At 47.4% G+C, this 21,450-nt stretch overlaps 2 protein-coding genes across 6 annotated transcripts in view; one reads left to right on the top strand and one right to left on the bottom strand.

Moving 5' to 3' along the window:
- The window catches only part of ATPAF2 (ATP synthase mitochondrial F1 complex assembly factor 2), a 24,242-nt gene extending 6,590 nt beyond the window's left edge, over positions 1–17,652 (bottom strand). The window contains exons 1-6 of one of the 5 annotated variants that reach the window (XM_080681693.1): positions 17,638–17,652; positions 16,732–16,901; positions 8,313–8,357; positions 7,925–8,070; positions 6,428–6,525; positions 4,287–4,367 (exon numbers count right to left, since the gene is read on the bottom strand). In XM_080681693.1, coding sequence (XP_080537819.1) covers positions 4,287–4,367; positions 6,428–6,525; positions 7,925–8,070; positions 8,313–8,357; positions 16,732–16,879 — 518 coding nt within the window. In that variant the 5' untranslated portion in view covers positions 16,880–16,901; positions 17,638–17,652. Of the gene's footprint in view, positions 1–4,286; positions 4,368–6,427; positions 6,526–7,924; positions 8,071–8,312; positions 8,358–16,210; positions 16,280–16,731; positions 17,057–17,637 lie in introns of those variants that run through there. The other 4 variants (XM_080681694.1, XM_080681697.1, XM_080681695.1 and 1 more) reach the window with 4 other exon arrangements.
- The window catches only part of GID4 (GID complex subunit 4 homolog), a 23,661-nt gene continuing 19,682 nt past the window's right edge, over positions 17,472–21,450 (top strand). Inside the window, exon 1 of the mRNA XM_080681698.1 lies at positions 17,472–17,798. Coding sequence (XP_080537824.1) covers positions 17,610–17,798 — 189 coding nt within the window. The 5' untranslated portion in view covers positions 17,472–17,609. The remainder of the gene's footprint in view (positions 17,799–21,450) is intronic.

Genomic DNA, 21,450 nt, shown 5'->3' with positions numbered 1-21,450 from the left:
CTATTTTGTAACTACCAATTTGTGTGTTATTTTTTTTTAAATCCTCACCTGAGAATATTTTTTCATTGCTTTTTAGATAAGGAAAGAGAGAGAGGGGGCGTGGGGGAGAGAGAGAAAAAAACATGGATGTGAGAGACACATCGATTGGTTGCCTCCCACACAAGCCCCAATTGGGCCCGGGATTAAACCTGCAACCCTTGACCAGGAATCAAACCCACAAGCCTTCAGTGCATGGGCCAACATTCTAACCACTGAACCACACCAGCCAGGGAGCAATTTTTTGTGATTCTTAGTCCCTTCACCTTTTTCACCCAGCCTCCCAGCCCCTACCCCTTTGACAACTATCAAAATTTTCTCTATAAGTCTGTTTTATTTTGTTGTTTACATTCCACATATAACTGAAATCATATGGTACATGTCTTTCTCTTAGCACATGTCCTGTAAGTCCATCCATGTCGTAAATGGTAAGATTTCGTTCTTTTTTATGGCTAATATTTCACTGTATATATGTACCGTATCTTCTTTATCAACTTTTGATGGAAGCAACTTAGGTTGCTTTCATATCTTAGCTACTGTAAATAATGCAATGAACATACAGACACATATGTCTTTGGGTTTCTTCAGATAAATACCCAGAAGTGGAATTGCTGGGTCTTTATCTCTTGTTGTAGCCTTTGTTTTAAAGTCTATTTTGTCCGGTATAAGTATTGCTATTCTAGCTTTTGTTTGTTTCCATTTTCATGAATAACTTTCCCATCCCTTTATTGCAGTCTGTATGTATCTTTCTATCTGAAGTGAGTCTCTTGTAGATAGCATATATATGAGTTTGCTCTCATATCCATTCAGGCACTCTGTGTCTTTTGATTGGATTATTTAATCCATTTGCATTTAAAGTAATTATTGATAGACTAGTGGCCCGGTGCACGAAATTCGTGCACAGTGGGGGCAGGTGTTCCTCAGCCAGGCCTGCACCCTCTCCAATCTGGGACCCCTCGAAGGATGTCCTACTGCCGGTTTCCAGGGATCGGGCCTAAACAGGCAGTCGGACATCCCTCTCACAATCCGGGACTGCTGGCTCCAGCCACTCACCTGCCTGCCTGCCTGCCTGATTGTCCCTATCCATTCTGCCTGCCAGCCTGCTCGCCCCCAACTGCCCCCCACCTCCAGCCTGCTCGCCCCCAAATGCCCCCCACCAGCCTGATCACCCCCAACTGCCCCTCCTGCTGGCCTGCTCGCCCCCAACTGCCCCTCCTGCTGGCCTGCTTGCCCCCACCTCACCTCCCCACTGGCCTGCTCACCCCCAACTGCCCCCCTGCTAGCCTGCTCACTCCAAACTGCCCCCCCCCCCGCTGTCCTGATCACCTCTAACTGACCCCCACTGACGGCCTGCTCACCTCCAACTGTCCCCCCTGCTGGCCTGCTCACCCCCACCTCTCCTCCCCACTGGCCTGCTCACTCCAAACTGCCCCCCCCCCGGCTGTCCTGATCACCTCCAACTGACCCCCACTGACGGCCTGCTCACCCCCAACTGGCCTCCCTGCTGGTCTGCTTACCCCCAACGGCCCCTGCCATCCCATCCTGGCCTGATTCACCCCCCGGCGACCCAAGGTTCCAGCCCCTCCTTTTTTTCTTTTTTTTTTTTTCAGCACTTCCTTGAGCAGAGGGCCGGCTGGAAGCAAGTATCTAGGATTTGTTTATCCTCTATAATTGAAACTTTGTAGCCTTGAGCAGAGGCCAGGGCCGGCCAGGAAGCTTGGCTTCCTCCATTGCTAGGGGCAACCCAAGCCTCCTGCTTGCTCCAGCTCTGTGGCTGGCCGCCATCTTGGTTGGGTTAATTTGCATACTCGCTCCTGATTGGGTGGTGGGCATGGCTTGGCATGGCAGAGTGATGGTTAATTTGCATGTTTCTCTTTTATTAGTGTAGATATGTATTTATTGCCATTTTATTATTCATATTCTTGTTTTTTTTTTTCTTCTTAGAGAAGATCCTTTAACATTACTTGTAATTTTGGTTTGGTGGTAATGAACTCCTTTAGCTTTTTTCTTATCTGGGAAGCTCTTTACCTGAATTTCAATTCTAAATGAGAGCTTTTCTGGGTAATTTTGGTTGTAGGTCCTTGCTTTTCATCACTTTAAATATTTCATGCCAATCTCTTCGGGCTTGCAAAGTTTTTGTTGAGAAATCAACTGAAAGTCTTATGAGAACTCCCTTGTAGGTAACTGTTTTTCTCTTGCTGCTTTTAAGATTCTTTGTCTTTAACCTTTGGCATTTTAATTATCATGTCTTGGTGTGGGTCTCCTTGGGTTCATCTTGTTTGGAACTCTCTGTGCTTCCTGGATTTGTGTATCTTTTTCTTTCACCAGTTAAGGAAATTTTCTGTCACTATTTTTTTAAACAGGTTTTCAATTCCTTGCTCTCTTTCTTCTCCTTCTGGCACCCTCATGAAGTGAATGTTGGTACGTTTGATGTTGACTCAGAAGCCCCTTAAACTATCCTCATTTCTTTTGTATTCGTTTTTCTTTTTGCTGTTCTAATTGGGTGTTTTCTGCTACCTTATGTTTCAAATCGCTGATTCAATCCTCTGCTTCATCTACTCTACTGTTGATTCCTTCTAGTGTATTCCTCATTTCACTAGAAGTTATGTAATTCTTCATTTGACTGGTCCTTTTTTATGTTTTCTATTTCTCTGTTGAAGTTCTCACTGAGAACTGCTTTTAGAGCTGCTACCCTAGTGCTGGAGCTCAGAGCTAATAAGTCTGTGCACAGGCCCTTTAAGAGGAACACCTGGGACTCCAACAACCTTCCCTCACTCACCCACAATCCCTGCTGGTTTTCACAGCTAGAGGTTATGGGGGCTTCTCTTCCATGCACTGGAACCATGGACTGGGAAGCAAGGTGTAGGGTTGGGACCCCTCTCTCTTGAGGGGGGACCGCCACAGCTGAGATATCCCTCCTGATATTTAACCACCACATGTGGGTGTGGGACCTACCTGTCCTGCATCTCCACCCCTCCTACCAGTCTTATGTGGCTTCTTCTGTATATCCTTAGTTATGGAATATCTGTTCAGCTAAATATCAGGTAGTTTTCAACAATGGTTGTTCTTTAGTTTAGTTTTAATTTTGATGTGGTCATGGGAAGATGCAAGTACCACGTTTACCTACTCCGCCACTTGACCGGAAGCCGTATTTTCTTTCACATATCACTGATTTTCCCCACTGGTTTAGAAATATTCTTTCTGAATTTCTAATAGTACAAATGGAGCATAGCAAATGGCCCAGTTTTTCTGTAAATTATTAACAAGAAATCTCAACTGCCACAAAAAGCTAACAATTTTGTATCATAACATAGATTTCCAGGTATCTAAATATTGTTGTATTTCATTAGACAACAAAGTGACATTGTATCCTCATAGTTCTTACACAGCACTATATTTGTTACATTTTACTTGATCCTTTAATATACTCACTATGCCTTTTACTATAGAATCCAAGGATGCCTGGCACATAGTGGGCACTCAAAAAATGTGTACAAATGACAGACTGACTGACAGGCATCACTTTTGTGGGAAAAAAAAAAAGCTATGCCAAAAACTACTCCACATAAGCTTACAAAATACTGTGGGGTCAAGACAGTAGCAAGGTAAGTAGCCCTTACAAAGTCCCCTTGGAATGAAACTGAATTTTGCCACCACATCAATAATCTATTCCGTTTGTACAAAAGAGTCTTCCTGCTAAGGAGTCATCAATTCCTGGACACCTTATATCCACAGGATAAATGTTACCTATAATTTTGTAGGATGCTGTCCAGACTTTTCTCCATGTGTTAATATCATACACATTGTTTTATGATTTTAATAGTGAATCAATTGTGACAACAGTAAAGAGGATAACTGCCAGAATGTAGCATTTACTGTGTGCCAAAAAGGATGCTAACCATCACTTCATTTAGTCCTCACAATACCCTAAGAGGTAAGGATTAAGAGCCCCACTCACAAAGAAGCTAATGCTTAGGCAGATCAAGTCACTAGCTCAAGGCCACACAGACAATCATGGCAGAGCTGGGACCCCATACCTATACTTGGCCCAATGCCTACTTGGTGCATGATGGCTGAGACAAATGTGAGGAACATTTTTTCCAAGGTGGCCCATTCCTGAACATCTGGATGGTGCCAAATCCTAAGGGTGCTCTGGACCCAGGAAGTCTACCAGCTAAGGGCTCTGCTTTATCCAGCATGGCCCCCTGGCCCTAAAGAGCCTGCCCAGCACACAGGGTTGCATATCTTACCTCTTCTCAGCCCATTCTAGGATTGGGTCCCATTCGTTCTTCTGAAGTTCCACTAATGTCTCTGGCTCTTCCACCCTGTAGCTAATTCATTGCAAAAATCACCTTCATTAATAAAAAGCATAATTCCTTCATTCAGTGACAGACAACAGAAAAACACAAAAAGCAACAACAAAGAGAACTTCACCACTGCCCCAGCCCCACAAATCTTTCCCCTAAAGCAGTGGTTCTCAAAGTGAGGCCTTAGGGCCAGTAGCAGAGCACCATCTGGGAACTTAAGAGCAAATTCTCAGGCCCCACCCCATACCTTCAGAAAGCAGAACCTCTGGAGGTGTTTTAACAAGCCCTCTAGGGGATTCTAATGTGAGCCTGAATTTCAGAACCACTGTCCTAAATGTCCCTGATTATTTGACAGGTCAAGGCTGGCGGCACTATGTTAGTATCATTCTAAACACTAATACTGTACCCTCAGATCCACGCAGTCCTAGGATGCTGACCGTGAATGCTACCTGGAACTGTCACTGCATCCCTACCTACCTGCACCCCTTCCAAGAGAGTGTGTTCCTGGCCACAGACCAAGTTGCCGATTTGGACTTCATGAGCCCACCTGCCTCCTGACTACAGATGCAGCTGCTGCCACGGAGGCCTGACACCACCTGATGCCAGGCTACACTACTTGTTAGAATAAGAGACAAAGAAATGGAGTCAGCTGAGGGGAACTTAGCAGCAAGGCTTCATGGGACAGGAACCGAAGTGGGCGCTGTGGAAAACCAGTCTGGTGTGAGCAGAGGGGAGCAGAGAAATCATGAGAGTGCAAGCAAAGCTGGGCTGCTGAGGAGCAAATAAGTGTGGAGCCTCAAGGCAGAGGGAGGAACTCTGGTAGCCAATCTCCCAGCTCCCATACCAGGTGACTAACTGTCTTTCATTTCCTATCAGGACCCCTGTATGGTTTTTAAGAAAACCCTTTTACCTGAGCTAAGTTGAATAGTTTCTGTTCCCTGCAATCAAATGGCCCCTAACACATATGGGGACTTTCTGACTAGCAACTCAAAGCTGGCACTGCTGGCTGCCTCTCCAGGAGACGCTCCCTCAGCCCCACTGCTGACTTCACATGCCAGCTGTGAGAACTCAGCCAGTGGGCACAGTGCAGCTCAGCCGCTTCAGCACTGCTTCAACTTTCCCTCAACATCACTAACCAATTAGCTAAAGAACATAGAGAAGGAACTCCTTCGGCCTGATGCCTTCCACTGAAACATAGTTCTTTCCCTGCCTTCGGACTCTGACTAAAAATTGGCTCATTCCAGTTCTCAAGCCTGCTGGCATGCAGACGGATACATGGCAGCTTTCATGGGTATCCAGCTCACCCACTGAAGACCTAGGGATTCTCAGTCTGCATAGTCCCGTGAGTCATTGTTTATAATAAACCTGTGTGTGTGCATGAGCATGTGTGTGTGTGTGTGTGTGTGTGTGTGTGTGTGTGTGTGTAGGTATATACATTTTTTAGGCCTTCAGACCCGGACTGAATTATGCCACCGGCTTTAATTCTCTAGCTTGCAGGTTGTGAGGCTGCTTGGCCTCTAAAATTGAATCAATTCCTATTAAAAAAAAAAGTGTATATATATATATATGTGTGTGTGTGTGTATATATATATATATATTATAAATGAAAAATGAAGAACATAGACAGGATGGGAAAATTTAGAAGTGGAGGAAGCTAGCTCCTGAATATCAACATCTGGCCATCCTGTGTCCAGGCTGACAAGTAGTGAATGGTAAGGATGCCGATGTGAGATTGATCTGGTAGGCAGAAGCCTAGGGTCAGAGGCCCTGCTGGGGATTGGCAAGTGATCCTTGGTCCTGGAGCCTACAAGAGCTGCATACACCACCACCACCCACTACCCCACCACCCGAGGGATGGCTGCTGGGCTGCGGAAGAGCTGTGCCCAGGCTCCGACACCACCACAGCCAGGAGCTCCTTCCTCGGGGTTTGCAGAGCAGCTGAGAGCAAGCTAGTTGCTCTCCCTGCCCAGTGACATAAAGGAAAAGGGCCTGCCTCTTCTTCTACTGATAACTGGGTAAATGAGGCAAAACAGCCCAAAGAACTCACTAGGTCCAAGGAGAATACTCATCTAAACGTCAATTACCAGATGGTGTCGGTGTCCAGAAACTTCACAGCTGCCCGGATCAGCTGGTCCTTGTTTCGTTGCGTTGGGTTGTCTAAAGATGTGTTGCACAATGTGGTCTGAATCAAAAGGCAGAGAGCCCTGTCACCACCCACTGGGCCCAGGCAAAAGCACCGCATTCCTGAGGACACCGTGTCCAACCCACAGCATCAGAGAGAACCAGCCAGCGACACCCAGCAAGGAGCAGTGCCACACCAAAGCCCTCGACCCAAAGCCTCAGCTGCAGCACATCTAGTGAGAGCTTGCTACAGCAGGTTCCATGCCAACAGAGCACAGTGTGATAGCTCATGGGACTCACAGAATATTCACAGAGGCCCTAGGATTAGTGTACTTCCCAAGGTCTCATACTCTTCTACCAGACTCTGCTGCATTCAATTGAATCCTCACAACAACCCTTTGGATAGGTACCATGATACCCATTTCAGAGATGTGGAAATGGAGTCCCAGAGAGGTCAAATTTAGTAAATAAGACACATAAGCATTACTAGAATTCAAATCGGACTGAAAAAACTTACCAGCTGGCTCCATTCACACCTCAGGAAGCAGGGGAACAAATCAGCCAAACCAGAACAGGGTTATTTTCCAGATTGGCCTTGTCGACAGTAGGCTGCTTAGGTACTCTACCATTAGCTTGCAGCCCCATCACCTTATGTCATCAGTCAAAGGAGCAGCCAGCACACAGCCGGCTGTGAAGGTGTTGAGGAAGCGTGCTGGTATGCAGGCCAAGCCCGGCGGGGTGGGGGGAAGGGGTGTGGGGGATGATAGCACTAACTCCAGTGTTGACTGAATGCTCTCTCTCATGTGCCAGGGACCACACCTAGGCCTTTCTATGGGTCAGCTCACCCCCATGAGTGGGCACTGTTACCCACCTCTCAGAGATGGCAAACAATGGGGCTAAAAAGGGGCAGTAACTTGCCCAAGGTTACAGTTTGGAAGCTGCAGGGCCTGAGCACAGTCTAGCTGACCCTTCCTCACTGCTCTAGTGCCTCAGTGAGCCACCCTGTGTAAATGGGGGCTGCTCCTTGGGGGTTCCTCACCTCACCCACCTGCCCCTTGGGTTCTTGAACCCAACCAATACTGATTGCCCAACGTAACTTCACAACACTAGTCAGACAGACATGGTCCTGCCCATCTGTGCTACCCCCAGTGCAAACATTACACTGTGCTGCTGATGGAACAAAGCCCAGCTGCATGACAGAAAGTAAGACAGCTGGGCAGTTAGCGGGGCACATCTGCCTGAGCCCAGAGGAGCATCCCGCCAGCCAGCACAGCGCTCTAAGCAGGAGAGTGCAGGTGGCCAGGCCACTGGGGGGAATGTTTGGCACATTCAAGGAGGCAAGTGAGGCAGCAGCCATCCCCAAGGGCTTTATTGTAATTTGGGTAGGAGTCTCCCAATTTTTGCCAGATGCCTAGAAAGCCAATAGCAGGCATCGGAGTATAGGTGTGTGAACTTGTTACCAGATGCATGGTGTAGAACTTGATGGTGTCCTGCTGGGAGTCCCACTCAGTGGCCACTGCGATGGCCAGGGCCTCACTGGGGACAGTAAAGAGCTTGGCTTGGGGAGTTTTCAGCTTCCTGTGGTCCAGGTTTATCTCAAAGCCGCCTTGAAAGATCAAATGAAAACCTCTCAGGGACTGTTAAGTGGAATCAAGTGACCATTCTATATTTAGCTACTTGAACTGGTGCAGACAAAGACAACCCTGAGTCCCTCCGTGGAGGGCTTACAGAAACATATGCGACAAAAGTGTGAAGGGTCATCTCACCACCCAACTGGCTGGAGATGAAAAATGTTTCTACCCATCTACATGGGGGGAAATAAAGGCAGTCAAAATCTCAGACACTCACCTTCACCCTGTGTGATGGTGACATTCTGATAGAATCTCTTCCTTTCTGTGGGAAATATTTTTTAAAAAGGTAGTTATAATCATGTTGAGAGAGCTCAGGAAGCAACAAGACCAGCTTGCTAATGCTGGCTGATTGGCTTTATTGTCATATCACTAGTCAAGGTCTTTCCTACTCTATGTGGCATAATCAACAGCTTCTGATTAAAGCTGGTGGTTCACTCTCCAGGGAGAAGGGAGGAACGGGACAACTGGTCAAGCCCCTGCCAGCCCAGAGATAGTCTGATCACGCAGCATCATAAGCCTGCAGACCGTATGACCCGAAAGACTTTTCCAGCACCTTCTGCTTTAACTTCTAAGCTGTTCCTCCCATACCACCCCCACTAGTGCTGCCCCGTGCCAGCACAATGTGCCCAAATCTAAAGATGGTGTCTGAGTGTGATAAAGCCAGAGACCCATTCAAGGCAGGAGTGGAAAGCCAGGGTGAACGTGACGTGCGTATGCATGCCTGTGATGCACAAGCAGTAAGCAGAGATCCCAGGAGCATTTCCCATCCTCTATACTAATTAATTAATCTAATTAACCAGCTTGCCTGTGTATTCAACAGGAACTCCAAACATTTCCTTTAGGAAGGAAAAATCTGTGTCCTGTTCTTCTGAAAATAACTTGAATAAAATCTTACATGAAAATATAAACACATTCTCCTCTTTCACCTGGGGGGATTAAAAACCAAGAGTACTGCATAAGGAATTATACAGATTCCTTCAATTAATAAAGAACAAATAGGTCACATTTTGGAAATTATAAACCATAACCCAGTCCTTACCATCTGTGATAAACAAAATCATTCATTCATTCATTCATTCATTCATGTGTTTGTTCTTTCACATATTCATCAGGTACCTAAAACCTTCAGAGTCTGACTAAAGTCAGTTATTGAAAATGATTATGTAGCATGTGAAGGAAAAGGAGATTCATTAGTTTTTAAAGCTTTTTGAGTTCTTTTAATTCTTAAAAAAAGGTATTTTTATTGATTTCAGAGAGGAAGGGAAAGAGAGAGACAGAAACATCAATGATGAGAGAGAATCATCTATCGGCACCTCCCTACTAGGGTTGGAGCCCACAACCCAGGCATGTGCCCTGACTGGAAATTGAACCATGACCTCGTGGTTTATAGATTGATGCTCAACCACCAAGCCACACTGGCCGAGCTCAGTTGAAGTTTTATTAATTCAAACAGACTATGAAAACAAAAACTTGGTTTATGTAGCAGAGGATGGAAAGAGAGTATCTGGTCTTACTACAAACATTGTATTTTTATGTTTGGCACAACATGTTTTTTTCATGAATCTCACTTGCTATCATTAATGCTTACACATGGAAATTACATTACCATGGTTGCACTTACTAAAATAAGACCCAAACTGGTTTCCCACAAAATATATTTGTGCCAACTATGTATCAGGTACTATTCTAGGTACTTTGGATAAAACAGTGAATAAAACAAAATCCGTGTCTTCACAGAGTTTAAATTTTCTTTTTAAAGTGATCAGATCTGACAACCAAGATGATGCTACATCAGTGGTCGGCAAACAGCAGCTCGCGAGCCACATGTGGCTCTTTGGTCCCTTGAGTTTGGCTCTTCCACAAAATACCACAGCCTGGGCGAGTCTATTTCGAAGAAGTGGCGTTAGAAGAAGTTTAAGTTTAAAAAATTTGGCTCTCAAAAGAAATTTCAATTGTACTGTTGATATTTGGCTCTGTTGACTAATGAGTTTGCTGACCACTGTGCTACATTACTACAGCACAATATACCATCTTCATCTGAATTCATAATACTGAGTCTCTCACACAGCTGACACCACAACAGGAGGCTTACCCCACCTTGCTGCTTTTAAATTTCCTTACTGTACAGGCTGTCGGTCACACTCACATGGCAGGTGCGAGCGTCTGGAGGCTCCTGTGTGTGTGGAGGTCTGGACCAAGGCATCCAGATGACAGCTAGGATGCTCTCCAATGTCTCGGCTGGGCAGCATGTCTACAGCCAGGACAAGCAGGAAGTGGGAAGAGCTTTGAGAGCTCTGACTCATCACTGGGGTGTGGGTGGGGATCCGCCCCTGAGCAGGAAGTGTCAACGGAGAGCATTCTAGCACACTGCACCACACAGCCCTGAGAAATGGGTCCAGGAGACCTGGGGGCCAAGGAATGGACTCTGACAGCACAGGCTGAACCATCCAAAGATGCCAGGACAGCAGGGTTTCCCACGAGGGAAGTGTCGCTTATTTTTTTTTTTTTTCCTGCTTTGCAGGCCAGGCCTTGGCTCCTCTGCCCTGGCCAGGCCCACTTGCAGTGGTTCTCAACCTTTCTAATGCCGCGACCCTTTAATACAGTTCCTCATGTTGTGGTGACCCCCAACCATAAAATTATTTTCGTTGCTACTTCATAACTGTAATTTTGCTACTGTTATGAATCGTAATGTAAATATCTGTGTTTTCCGATGGTCTTAGGCGACCCTGCTAGTGGTTCTCAAACTGTGGGTCGCGACCCACAGGTTGAGAACTGCTGCTGTAGAGCCTAAGACCATCGGAAAACACAGATATTTACATTACGATTCATAACAGTAGCAAAATTACAGTTAGGAAGTAGCAACGAAAATAATTTTATGGTTGGGGGTCACCACAACATGAGGAACTGTATTAAAGGGTCGCGGCATTACAAAGGTTGAGAACCACTGGTTAAGAGGAAGAAAAAACTAGAAGGGAGTGGGATGAATGCAGGGCCAAGGAAGGGGCAACCAAAATTGCTCAAAATAGGAGAAAATCAAGAGAGAACAACTGGGCAAAAGGAGCTCAAAGGCTGCGGGGCTCATGTGCGGGTGTTTTAGACAGGTGTTCTTCTAAATGGAGCAGTGATAGGTAGAGGGCTAACTCCAGGCTTGGAAGTTTTGAAATAAACTTTGGCATGAATCCCCTTCTAGGAAGTGTGGTAAGTCCTGGCAATAGGACTCGAAGTTCACACCCTAGAGGGACTAACTCTCCTGCGGGAAGACAGACACTAAACTAGCCAAACAATAAAGGGGCATGATGGCCAAAGTCAAGGAACAGAGACACACGTTGGGGAAGCTCGGTCCCCTTGTGTGCTAAAGGAAGAGCTCCCAGCAGTCAGCTCTATCTGAGACCTGCAGAGGAAGGAACTGGGACCCATGGACATTAATTTCCAATTCAGCACTCTTCACATGAGCATGTTTTCTTATTAACCTCTCTGCTTATATAGCCTGTGTTCTTATTAACCTCTCTGCTTATAAAGCGTGTCAATCTGCATCGATGGATTCATTTCTAGAGGGTGTGTGTGAAAGAGTTTCCAGCAGAGCAAACAACTTACACGAAAGTCTGGGAGCTCAAGAGAGCACAGAGTTTTGAAGAACTAGAAAGAGGGTCAGGGAGAAGACTGTAGCTATCCAGCAGGTGCCCAGAGGGGGTTAGGTTACAGTAAGGAGGACAGGGGGAGTCAGGTAAGGCGTTCTCATATACAAATATGATCTGGAGAATTCATTTGGTGGGAGTCACGCTCCCCAACAATGACAAAAGATAAAGGTTCCTCACCTGGGCTCTCAAAGGTCTTGGGTCACATAAGACAAATCATGAGGCCATTAGAAGCCTATGAACGCCCCCATAGACTCCATGAATAAAGGGCTAGCCGATAGCAACAGGAACACCATCTTTAAAGGTGAAGAAACAGCCTAACCTTGTAGGAGCACACAGAACTTGGGTCTATTTTGAGTATGAATCACTCCCTTTACAGAACATCTGTTTCTGTGGCAAAAACACACCCAGTGGCTTTTAAGAGACAATTTTGTGGACTTTGTAGATACAAAGAAATGGGTATGTAAAGAAGTGTTGAATTTAAAAAGTTGACCACAAGAACACAGGCTATATAAGCAGAGAGGTTAATAAGAAAACATGCTCATGTGAAGGGTGCTGAATTGGAAATTAATGTCCACTGGGTCCCAGTTCCTGTGAAGTTGTTTCACTCCATATAAAAAAGCAGGCTATTTTCTGTGTCACTTGCCCCTACACTGCTCCTCCTGTCCTAGGCTTCATGGACCAGCAAATGATCTATCAGTCCCAATTACCGTGCTGGCCTTTGCTTTGAAAGGACTCAGAATACAACTCCCGCTGTGCACCAAGAACAGAAGTGCCTTCTAACACCTTTATCTTTTTAAACAGTGCCATCTGGCGGGGCTTAAGCCTTAAAACTGAAATCCTCTCTAGGGATATGCCTCCATTCATAATGGGAGAAGAGGGGGCTCTGACCAACTGTTTCTGGTCTCAAAATTTTTCAGGTCAACAATATAAAGAACTCTTACAACTCAACAATAAAAAGACAAATAACCCAATTAAAAATAGTCAAAGGATCTGAATAGATATTTCTCCAAAGAAAATATACAAATGTCCAATAAGCACATAAAAATAGGCTCAACATCATTCATCATCAGGGAAATACAAATCAAAACTGGGATGGTTATAATAAAAAAGACAGATAATAACAAGTGCTGGCGAGGATGTGGAGAAATTGGGACTTTCATGCACTGCTGATGGAAATGTAAAATGGTGCAGCCACCTTGGAAAGCAGTGTGTTAGTTCCTCAAAAGGTTAAACAGTTACCATTTGACCCCAGAATTGTACTTTTGGATATATGAGGGGTGAAAACATATGCCCATATAAAAATTTGTACACGAATGTTTATAGCAACATTATGCAAGACAGTCAAAAGATGGAAACAACGCAAATGTTCATCAATAGATGAATGGATAAATAAGATGGAATATTATTCAGCAATGAAAAAGAACAGAGTACTAATACATGCTTCAACTTAGATAAACCTTGAAAACATTCTAAGTGGTGGGAAAAAGCCAATCAAAAAAGACCACATTCCATTTATATAAAATGTTCAAAATTGGGAAACCTATAGAAACAGAAATTAGTGGCTGCCTACAGCTAGAGGGGACAATGGGAGGGCAATAGCTAAAGGGCACAGGGTTTCTTTTTGACATAATAAAAATGTCCTAGAACTGACTGTGGTGATGGTTGCATAATTCTGTGAATATACTAAAAACCATGTAATTGTTCACTTTAAATAAGTGAAGAATAAGTGAATTATACCTCACTAAATCTGTTATAAAATTCTTCAGGTTTAATGTATCTGCCATAGCAATTAATGTAAGTGGGCTAAATGACTAAACACAGTTTTTCCAAAGTGTTATAGCATCTAGAGCAGAGGCTGGCAATTTTTTTCTGTAATGAGCCAAATAGTAAAGATTTTAGTCTTTGCAGGCCATTCGGTCTCTGTTGTAACTACTCAACTCTGCTACTGTAGTGAAAGTAGCCCTAGACAATATGTAAATGAATGAGTGTAGCTGTGTGCCAATAAAACTTTAGTAGGAAAACAGGTGGCAGGCTGGATGCCTTATCTACAGATTCTCCCTCAGTCTACCACAACCATGAGAAAGATGCCTCTAAGGTGGCAGAGAAGCTAAATGACTTGTCCAGGTGACAGACAGCCTGCAGAGGGAGCAGACAAGACTTCTAAACTTGACTTCACTGGGCATTTGCACTCAGCCACACATGCTGCCTCTCTAGAACACCTTCCCTTCCAAGCAGCTGGTACAGCCTCACACAGGTCTCCTTATTGCAACATCTCCTCTAACACCCAAGCGGCCCTTGCTTAACCCCCCTCTCCTTCTGACCAACTTCAATGACATGGCCATTCCTATGAGGCCAAGATCAATCTACCTGCCAATTGAAATCTTCATCAAGGCCCCTTTTGGATTTAACCTTCTGCCATTCCAAAGACTCTCAGAATCTCACAATTGGCAAAGTCTCTGTAGATCACTCATAGGCCTGGTTCACATATCTCACTCCCACTGTCCTTTATTACTTCTTTCCTTCATATTTTCTTTCACAGTTGACTACCTATCGTGTGCCAAGTACTTCCAAGAGCCCAAACTAGTAAGTCTGCAGTAGAAAGGAAAAGGAGCCCTGGCTGGGTAGCTTAGTTGGTTACAGTGTCGTCCCAATATGCCAAGGTTGTGGGTTCAGTCCCTGGCCAGGGCACATATAAGAATCAACCAATGAATGCATAAATAAGTGAAAACAAATTGATGTTTCTCTCTCTCTCTCTCTCTCTCTCTCTCTTTCTCTCTCTCTTTCTCACAAATCAATTAAAAATTTTTTCTAAAAAAAAAAAAAAAAAAGGAAAAGGAGATGGCAGATAAAGTACCACCATAATGGGAAGTGGCATCCACTAACCTAAATTAACCCTCTGCTTTTGCCAACTTAAGTGAACTCCACCTTTCATTTTCCTTTACACACTCACACAGACATTCCAAATGTGTGGGGTTTTCCCACCAACCAACTGCAACACCACCTGGGAGTCCTAGAGTTCAATTAAGTTCTGACACTATCCACTGGGGAGTTAGTATCGGATCCCACATGTTAATGGTGGGATCCACAAGACTGCCCACCCCATCCCGTCCCCACCCTACCCCTTCAGATTCCTGTGCTTCTGACCAACCCAACCGGCTATAAATTGGAGGTTCCAATGATGCCTCCTCAGGTTTGATTAAATGCCAGAACAGTTCACAAAACTCAGGAAAACATTTCACTTACCAGATTAGGGATTTATTATAGAAGGATATAACTTGGGAATGGCCAGATGGAAGAAATGCATAAGGGAAGGTACCTGGAAAGGGGTGAGGAGCTTCCAGGCCCTTTCTGGACATGCCACTCTCTGGCATCTCTGCATGTTCACCACCCAGAAGCTCTCCAAACCTCTCAGAACCCATAGTTCAGGGATTTTAGGGAAGCTTCATTAAGTAGGCATACAGGCCATTAATGATCAAGTCAATCTCTAGCCCCTCTTCCTTCCTTGGAGGTCAGAGGGTAAGGCTGAAAGTTCAACCTTCTTAGCACATGGTTGGTTCCCATGGCAACCAGTCCCCATCCTTAGGGGTTTTCTAAAAGTCACCTCACTGACATAAACTCAGGTGTGGCTGAAAGACACTCCTTTCATCTTTCTCACTCTGGAGCTCCTTGAGGACAAAAGACCAACTATTTTAGCAAAAGATTCTCTCTGGCTTTTAGAAGCTGTGTGCCAGGACTATTATAAATCACCATTATCACAGATACCCTTCCTTCTTCCTCTTTACTGCTCTTCATGGCCTTCCTCCATACCCTTCACCTGGGCCCTGAAAGGTGAAACCTCAGCTCCCAGCTGTATCCAACATTTGTATAAAATTATGGAGCTTAAAAGAAGAACCCTCAGAGGCAACCTAGTCCTTCAACTCACATAAGAAAATGAGGCCAAAGATCACACAGTACCTCAGAGGTCCAGCTAGCGCCAGACCCCGGCTTGTGCCCCTGCCACAGCCACTGCCTGCAGTCTTGGCCTTTCTGAGGTAGCAGCATTACAGCAAGACCCTCACCCCCACTGCACCTCCAGATGTGTTCTAGCTGCCCACCCTTTTCCTCCTCTACACCAACTCCTACTCATCTACCAACTCTCAGGTTAAAGGTTATTTCAAAACCCAAGACCCTTTCTAGACACCCCCAAGATGGGAGTAGGAGCTTCTTTGTGTCTGCACAGCTTCCTGTGCTGTACTTTCCTCACCACAGGGCGCTATAAGCTACTGCTTAACGCGGGTGTGATAACCTTCTGCACTTGACAGTGAGCATCATCCAGGTGAGGACCGAGGTCTCTGTCTTGAGGATCACTGGGCCTCCTGCCCTCAGCACAGAAAAACTAACCGAATGTAGCAGAGTGTTACTACTCTTCTCTCTTTCAAGTGAGTCACTCCCTCTCACCCCTAAAACCTCTCCCTAGTAGCAATGAAAAAGTCACTACCTTCTCCTAGGTCTCATCAGAGTCAGAGTGGAAGAGGCACGAGATCGAAATCGACTCCTCACCAGAGGCGGCAGGGCTGTGCTGGGCAGGCGGAGGGCCGGGACCTGCAGAGAAAGCGGCGGGGACGACTGTGCGCGAGCCCGCCTCTGCCCTCCACTGACCTCTGAGGCTGCTCTGTGACCTTGGAGTAGTCCTGACACAGGATCCGAATTTCCCTGTCTGAAAACCTGGATCGCTTCTGCTTTCCTTATTAAAGAGAAGAAAGCCACACACTTTGAGAAAAACCGCACGTGCCAAAGATCAATTCCTGGCTCCTGCCTTGAAGAGATGTGTGCGATGTGTACCCTCCGGGGTCCCTGCCCTCGTCTGGAACTCTCCCAGTCTGTAACAGGGCCGACTGCCAGTAACCCCACGAGCCTGAGCCCTGCCTCGGGTACCCCGCCAGGACCGTCAGAACCTCTCAGCCCACCTTAGCTCGCTCGGCCCCTGGCCAAAGGGGGACGTGCCCTAGCCTCCCTTACCCGCCGGGGGAGCGTAGGCCCGGAATGGGAACGGGATGTTTGCCCTATTCCCCACGGAGGCCGTGGGACCACAGGAGGGTCGGTTCAGGAGACGGCGCCATCCATCCCGCAGGCAGAGGCAGCTCCTCCACATCACGCCGGAGGGCATGGGGGCACAACTGGTGCGAAACCTGAGAGCAGGAAACAGAGCGAAAGGATCCCCAAACTGCACGCTCTGGCTGTTCGGAAACCTCTCTCCGCCTCCTCAGAGCCCTCAGACTCCCGCGGACGCCGCCATCTTCCGCAGGTCGCCGGCGACCCGCCGTCACTCCCGAGCGCCTACTGCGCACGCCCCTAGTCAATCAGCATCACGAAAGCACCTTGCCCCACCCACTTCGAGCCGAGCTTTGCAAGAAGACTACAAGTCCCAGAGGGAGCCTCGCACACCCTATCACGTGTTCTCTTTGCTCATCAATGGGTGGAAGCACCGCCTCAGTCTGCTCCCGCCCTCCAGGCGCTACCGGGCCAATCGGAAGGGCTGGTGTGTTTGTGTGTGTGTGTGTGTGTGTGTGTGTGTGTGTGTGTGTGTGTGAGTGTGAGTGTGTGTGTGAGTGTGTGTGTGTGTGTATGTGTGTGTGTATACGGGCGCGCGCACGGGCGCGCGCGCAAGTGAGGAAGGGGACTCAACTCAAGACTGGCAGGCCCCGCTCGCAGGTCTCGGAGTCCCGGTGGCGGTCGGAGCGGTTGGTCCGCAGGCCGCGGGCGGGTGGTGCGCGGCTCCCGCCCCAAGCCAGCGCGTGCGCGCCCGGCCCCTCCCTCCCCGCCGCCCTCCTCGGCTCCCGCGCGGCGGCGGCGGTTCCTCTCCCCCTCCCCCAGCCCTGGCTCCGGGGGACCCCGCGATGCCGGTCCGCACTGAGTGTCCCCCACCGGTAGGTGCCTCGGTCGCCTCCGCGGCCTCGCTCATCCCTCCGCCGCCCATCAACACGCAGCAGCCCGGCGTGGCCACCAGCCTGCTCTACAGCGGCTCCAAGTTCCGCGGCCACCAGAAGAGCAAGGGGAACTCGTACGACGTAGAGGTGGTGCTGCAGGTGAGCGCCGGCCGGCGGGCGGGCCCGAGGGCCTCCTCGCGGCGCTCACAGGCCGAGCCTGCGCGGCTTCTCGCCTCGAGCCCGCAGTCGGGACCAGGCCCTCGCCGCCGGGCCTCCTGCAGCGGCGCTTCACCGGACTTGCCCAGCCGGTGCCTCACACTGTCCCAGCCCGACCTGCCCCCACACCGGAGCCTGCGCGAGCAGCTCCTGGCAGACCCGACCTCTCCCCGACTGGCAGCCCGTGACTAGCCCTGCTGGGACCCGGAAGCCCCTACGCTGGGCACCCTCACACGCGGGCCCTTCCCTCCGTGACCTGTCACCCGCGATCAGACCTCCCTGCAGCCCCTCAGACCCTGAAGAACTCTCCTTGGGTTTCTCCTGACGGGACCCTCCCCGAGCAGGGCCTGTGCCAGCTTTTCCTCGGACCTGAGACGTGCCCCCTGGCTCTCCTTTCCTCATCCCTGGGATCCTGATGCTGGGGCCCCCTTCTGCCCCCTTGTTAGCCTCCTCAGACCTGGGAGCACCGTCCCGCCACTACCCCGCAGCCTGAGAGCCCCAAGCACAACTGGTTCCTGGCCTTGGGCCCCCACCCCCAGGACAGACACATGCTGGGTGCTGCTGGGGAGCTTCCTCAGAGTCGCTGGGATCTCGCCGTCTGCCCGTCCCACATTGCCCAGTCTCTGGTCTCCCCGCAGGCCTCTGGTCCCCGCTTCTCTCTCCTCCCCTATTCTCTGGCCACTTGCCCTGGCCTCTCCACCCAGACTTCCCCACCTCCTACCTAATCTCCCTTTCTCCAGCTCCAGGAGACCCTCTGCGGGTTCTTAACTTTTATCTACACAGCCAAGGCTTTCTCCAATCTCCTCTCCCCCCATTTTTTAAATTAAAATTTTATTGTTGAAAGTATTACATACTCCCCTTTTTCCCCCATTGACCTGGATTTGTGAGTACCTGCTGTCAGCCCCTGAGAGCTTTGAAACTACAGCTTCACCTGCCTGGCCTTTCCTACACCTCACCCTTCACGAAAATGGTAGTACATTTGACATTTTTGCCCAACCAAAGGAGATCAGCTGTGGTTAATACTCCTTTCCTCTTCCCTGTAAAAATGTTCCTCCACTGTAGCTGCTGTTGCTTGCCTCAGAACCATTTTCCCCCTCACTCTGCCCCTCTGTCCTTAGCCTGACACCCCACCTCTTAGGCTGTTTCCAAAAGCCCCTCTCAACATGCCTCCTTGGAAGTCCTTACTGAAGCTTTGAGGTCCTAGTGTGCTCCTCACTGCTGCCATGTGTGAGGACAGACTGTAGAATGTCTTTGCCATACACTTGCCCTTTGCCCTTCTACATTTTAAATCTTAAACAGTCTCTCTTCTGAGCAAATAGGTCTCCCACCCAAAAGACAATGGGAGTACATTTTCTGCTAACTGTAAGCATTCATCAGCCTCTTTCCTTACTGTTTTGTGGGAATCATTTCCCCCTTTTTTGGATTGGGAAAGCTGCATCTTCATGTTAATTGTATCTTTGAGCCATAAACTTAAAGTTCTATTATGAGCCATGATATTTATTGTAATCTCAGTCTTCATAATTATGTACCACCTGGTGATTGAAATGTAAGAATTTAGTATGAAGGTTTTTTGCAACTAATCATAAAATTCTGAAAGTACGATCCCTGGTGTGGGTCATTTTTGGAATGATCTTGAATTTGTGTCCATTGTTTAATATAATGGTTTCTGATGTGATAGGGACCAATTGGCAGGGTAGCTAAATGCCAAAGAGAAGTCGCTCTGGTTACTGCGGCAACACCTCTGTTGTCATTGGTGTGTGGTTTCTGGAATTCTGTCAGGTGCCAGTTTCCTTGTGAACCAGTGGAAATGGTGATGAAGTTGGTACATGACTGATGGGTCTTAGGAGGCCCAGAGCAGAAATCTGGCCGGTGCCGGGAGCTCCTGAGTAGGATGTGTGATGGTGGGGGGTGGCCATGCCCAGGAATGCTGACCTCTGTCTGGATTGGTGAGCTACTTGTCCATTATTGAGAGTCAGTGGCATGTGAATTGCCCCATCATCTGTTCTTAGAGCCAGGGCTAGTTTCGTAGAATCCTGCTGCCTTTTATAATGCATCCTCATTCCTGCTTTCTTCTTTTTCACAGCAGCTTTATTTTTATTTATTTATTTTGTTAATTGTCGCCCGAGGATATTTTTCTATTGATTTTTAGAGTGGAAGGGAGGGGAAGAAACACAGAGAGAGAAACATCGATTGGTTGCCTCCTGCATGCACCCCTAACCTGGGGCCAGGGATCCAGCCTGCAACCTAGGTATGTGCCCCTGATCGGAATCAAACCAGAGACCCTTCAGTCTAAGAGCTGACACTCTTATCTACTGAGCCAAACCAGCTAGGGCACAACAGCTTTATTTAGATACTAGAAGCCCGGTGCATGAAATTTCATGCACTGGCCGGGGGAGGGGAGGTGTCCCTCAGCCTGGCCTGTGTCCTCTCGCAGTCCGGGACCCCTTGCTCCTTACCTCCTGCCTGCAGTAAGAAGCTGTGCTCACGGCTGGCGAGCACAGCGGCAGTGGCAGGAGCCTCTCTCGCCTCCAAGGCAGCACTAAGGAGCGCGAGCCAGGCTTCTGGCTGAGCAGCGCTCACCCTGTGGGAACGCACTGACCACCAAAGGGCAGCTCCTGTGTTGAGCGTCTGCCCCCTGGTAGTCAAGTGTGTGTCATAGTGACCGGTTGTTCCTCCATTTGGTCGATTTACATATTATATTATATAATATAATATATAATTATATATATTTGATTTTATTATATAGGATAATTCGCTTAGCATAAGAGTCACCCACTTGAGGTGTACAATTCAATAGTTTTTAGTATATTCACAGAAGTTTTATACCATCATTGCAATCTAAATTTTTTTAATAAATCTTTATTGTTCAGATTATTACAGGTGTTCCTCTTTTTTTTCCCCCATAGCTCCCCTCCACCTGATTCCCCACCCCACCCCATGCCCTTACCCCCCACCACTGTCTTCATCCATAGGTGTAAGATTTTTGTCCAATCTCTTCCCGCACCCCTCACACCCCCTTACCCCTGAGAATTATCAGTCCACTCCCTTTCTATGTCCCTGATTCTATTATATTCACCAGTCCATTCTGTTCTTCAGATTTTTTATTCACTTGATTTTTAGATTCACTTGTTGGTAGGTATGTATTTGATGTCATTTTGTTGTTCATAATTTTTATCTTTACCTTTTTCTTCTTCTTCCTCTTCTTAAAGAATACCCTTCAGCGTTTCATGTAATCCTGGTTTGGTGGTGATGAACTCCTTTAGCTTTTTCTTGTCTGTGAAGCTCTTTATCTGACCTTCAACTCTGAATGATAGCTTTGCTGGGTAGAGTAATCTTGGTTGTAGGTTCTTGCTGTTCATCACTTTGAATATTTCTTGCCACTCCCTTCTGGCCTGCATAGTTTCTGCCGAGAAATCAGCTGACAGTCGTATGGATACTCCCTTGTAGGTAACTAACCGTTTTTCTCCTGCTGCTTTAAAGATTCTCTCTTTGTCTTTTCCCCTTGGCATTTTAATTATGATGTGTCTTGGTGTGGTCCTCTTTGGATTCCTCTTGTATGGGGTTCTGTGCGCTTCCTGGACTTGTAAGTCTATTT

This window comes from Plecotus auritus (genome assembly GCF_963455305.1).
Source record: "Plecotus auritus genome assembly, chromosome: 7".
NCBI lineage: Eukaryota > Metazoa > Chordata > Mammalia > Chiroptera > Vespertilionidae > Plecotus > Plecotus auritus.
The sequence above is the reverse complement of the archived record's forward strand: the minus strand, read 5'-3'. Positions and strand labels throughout refer to the sequence as shown.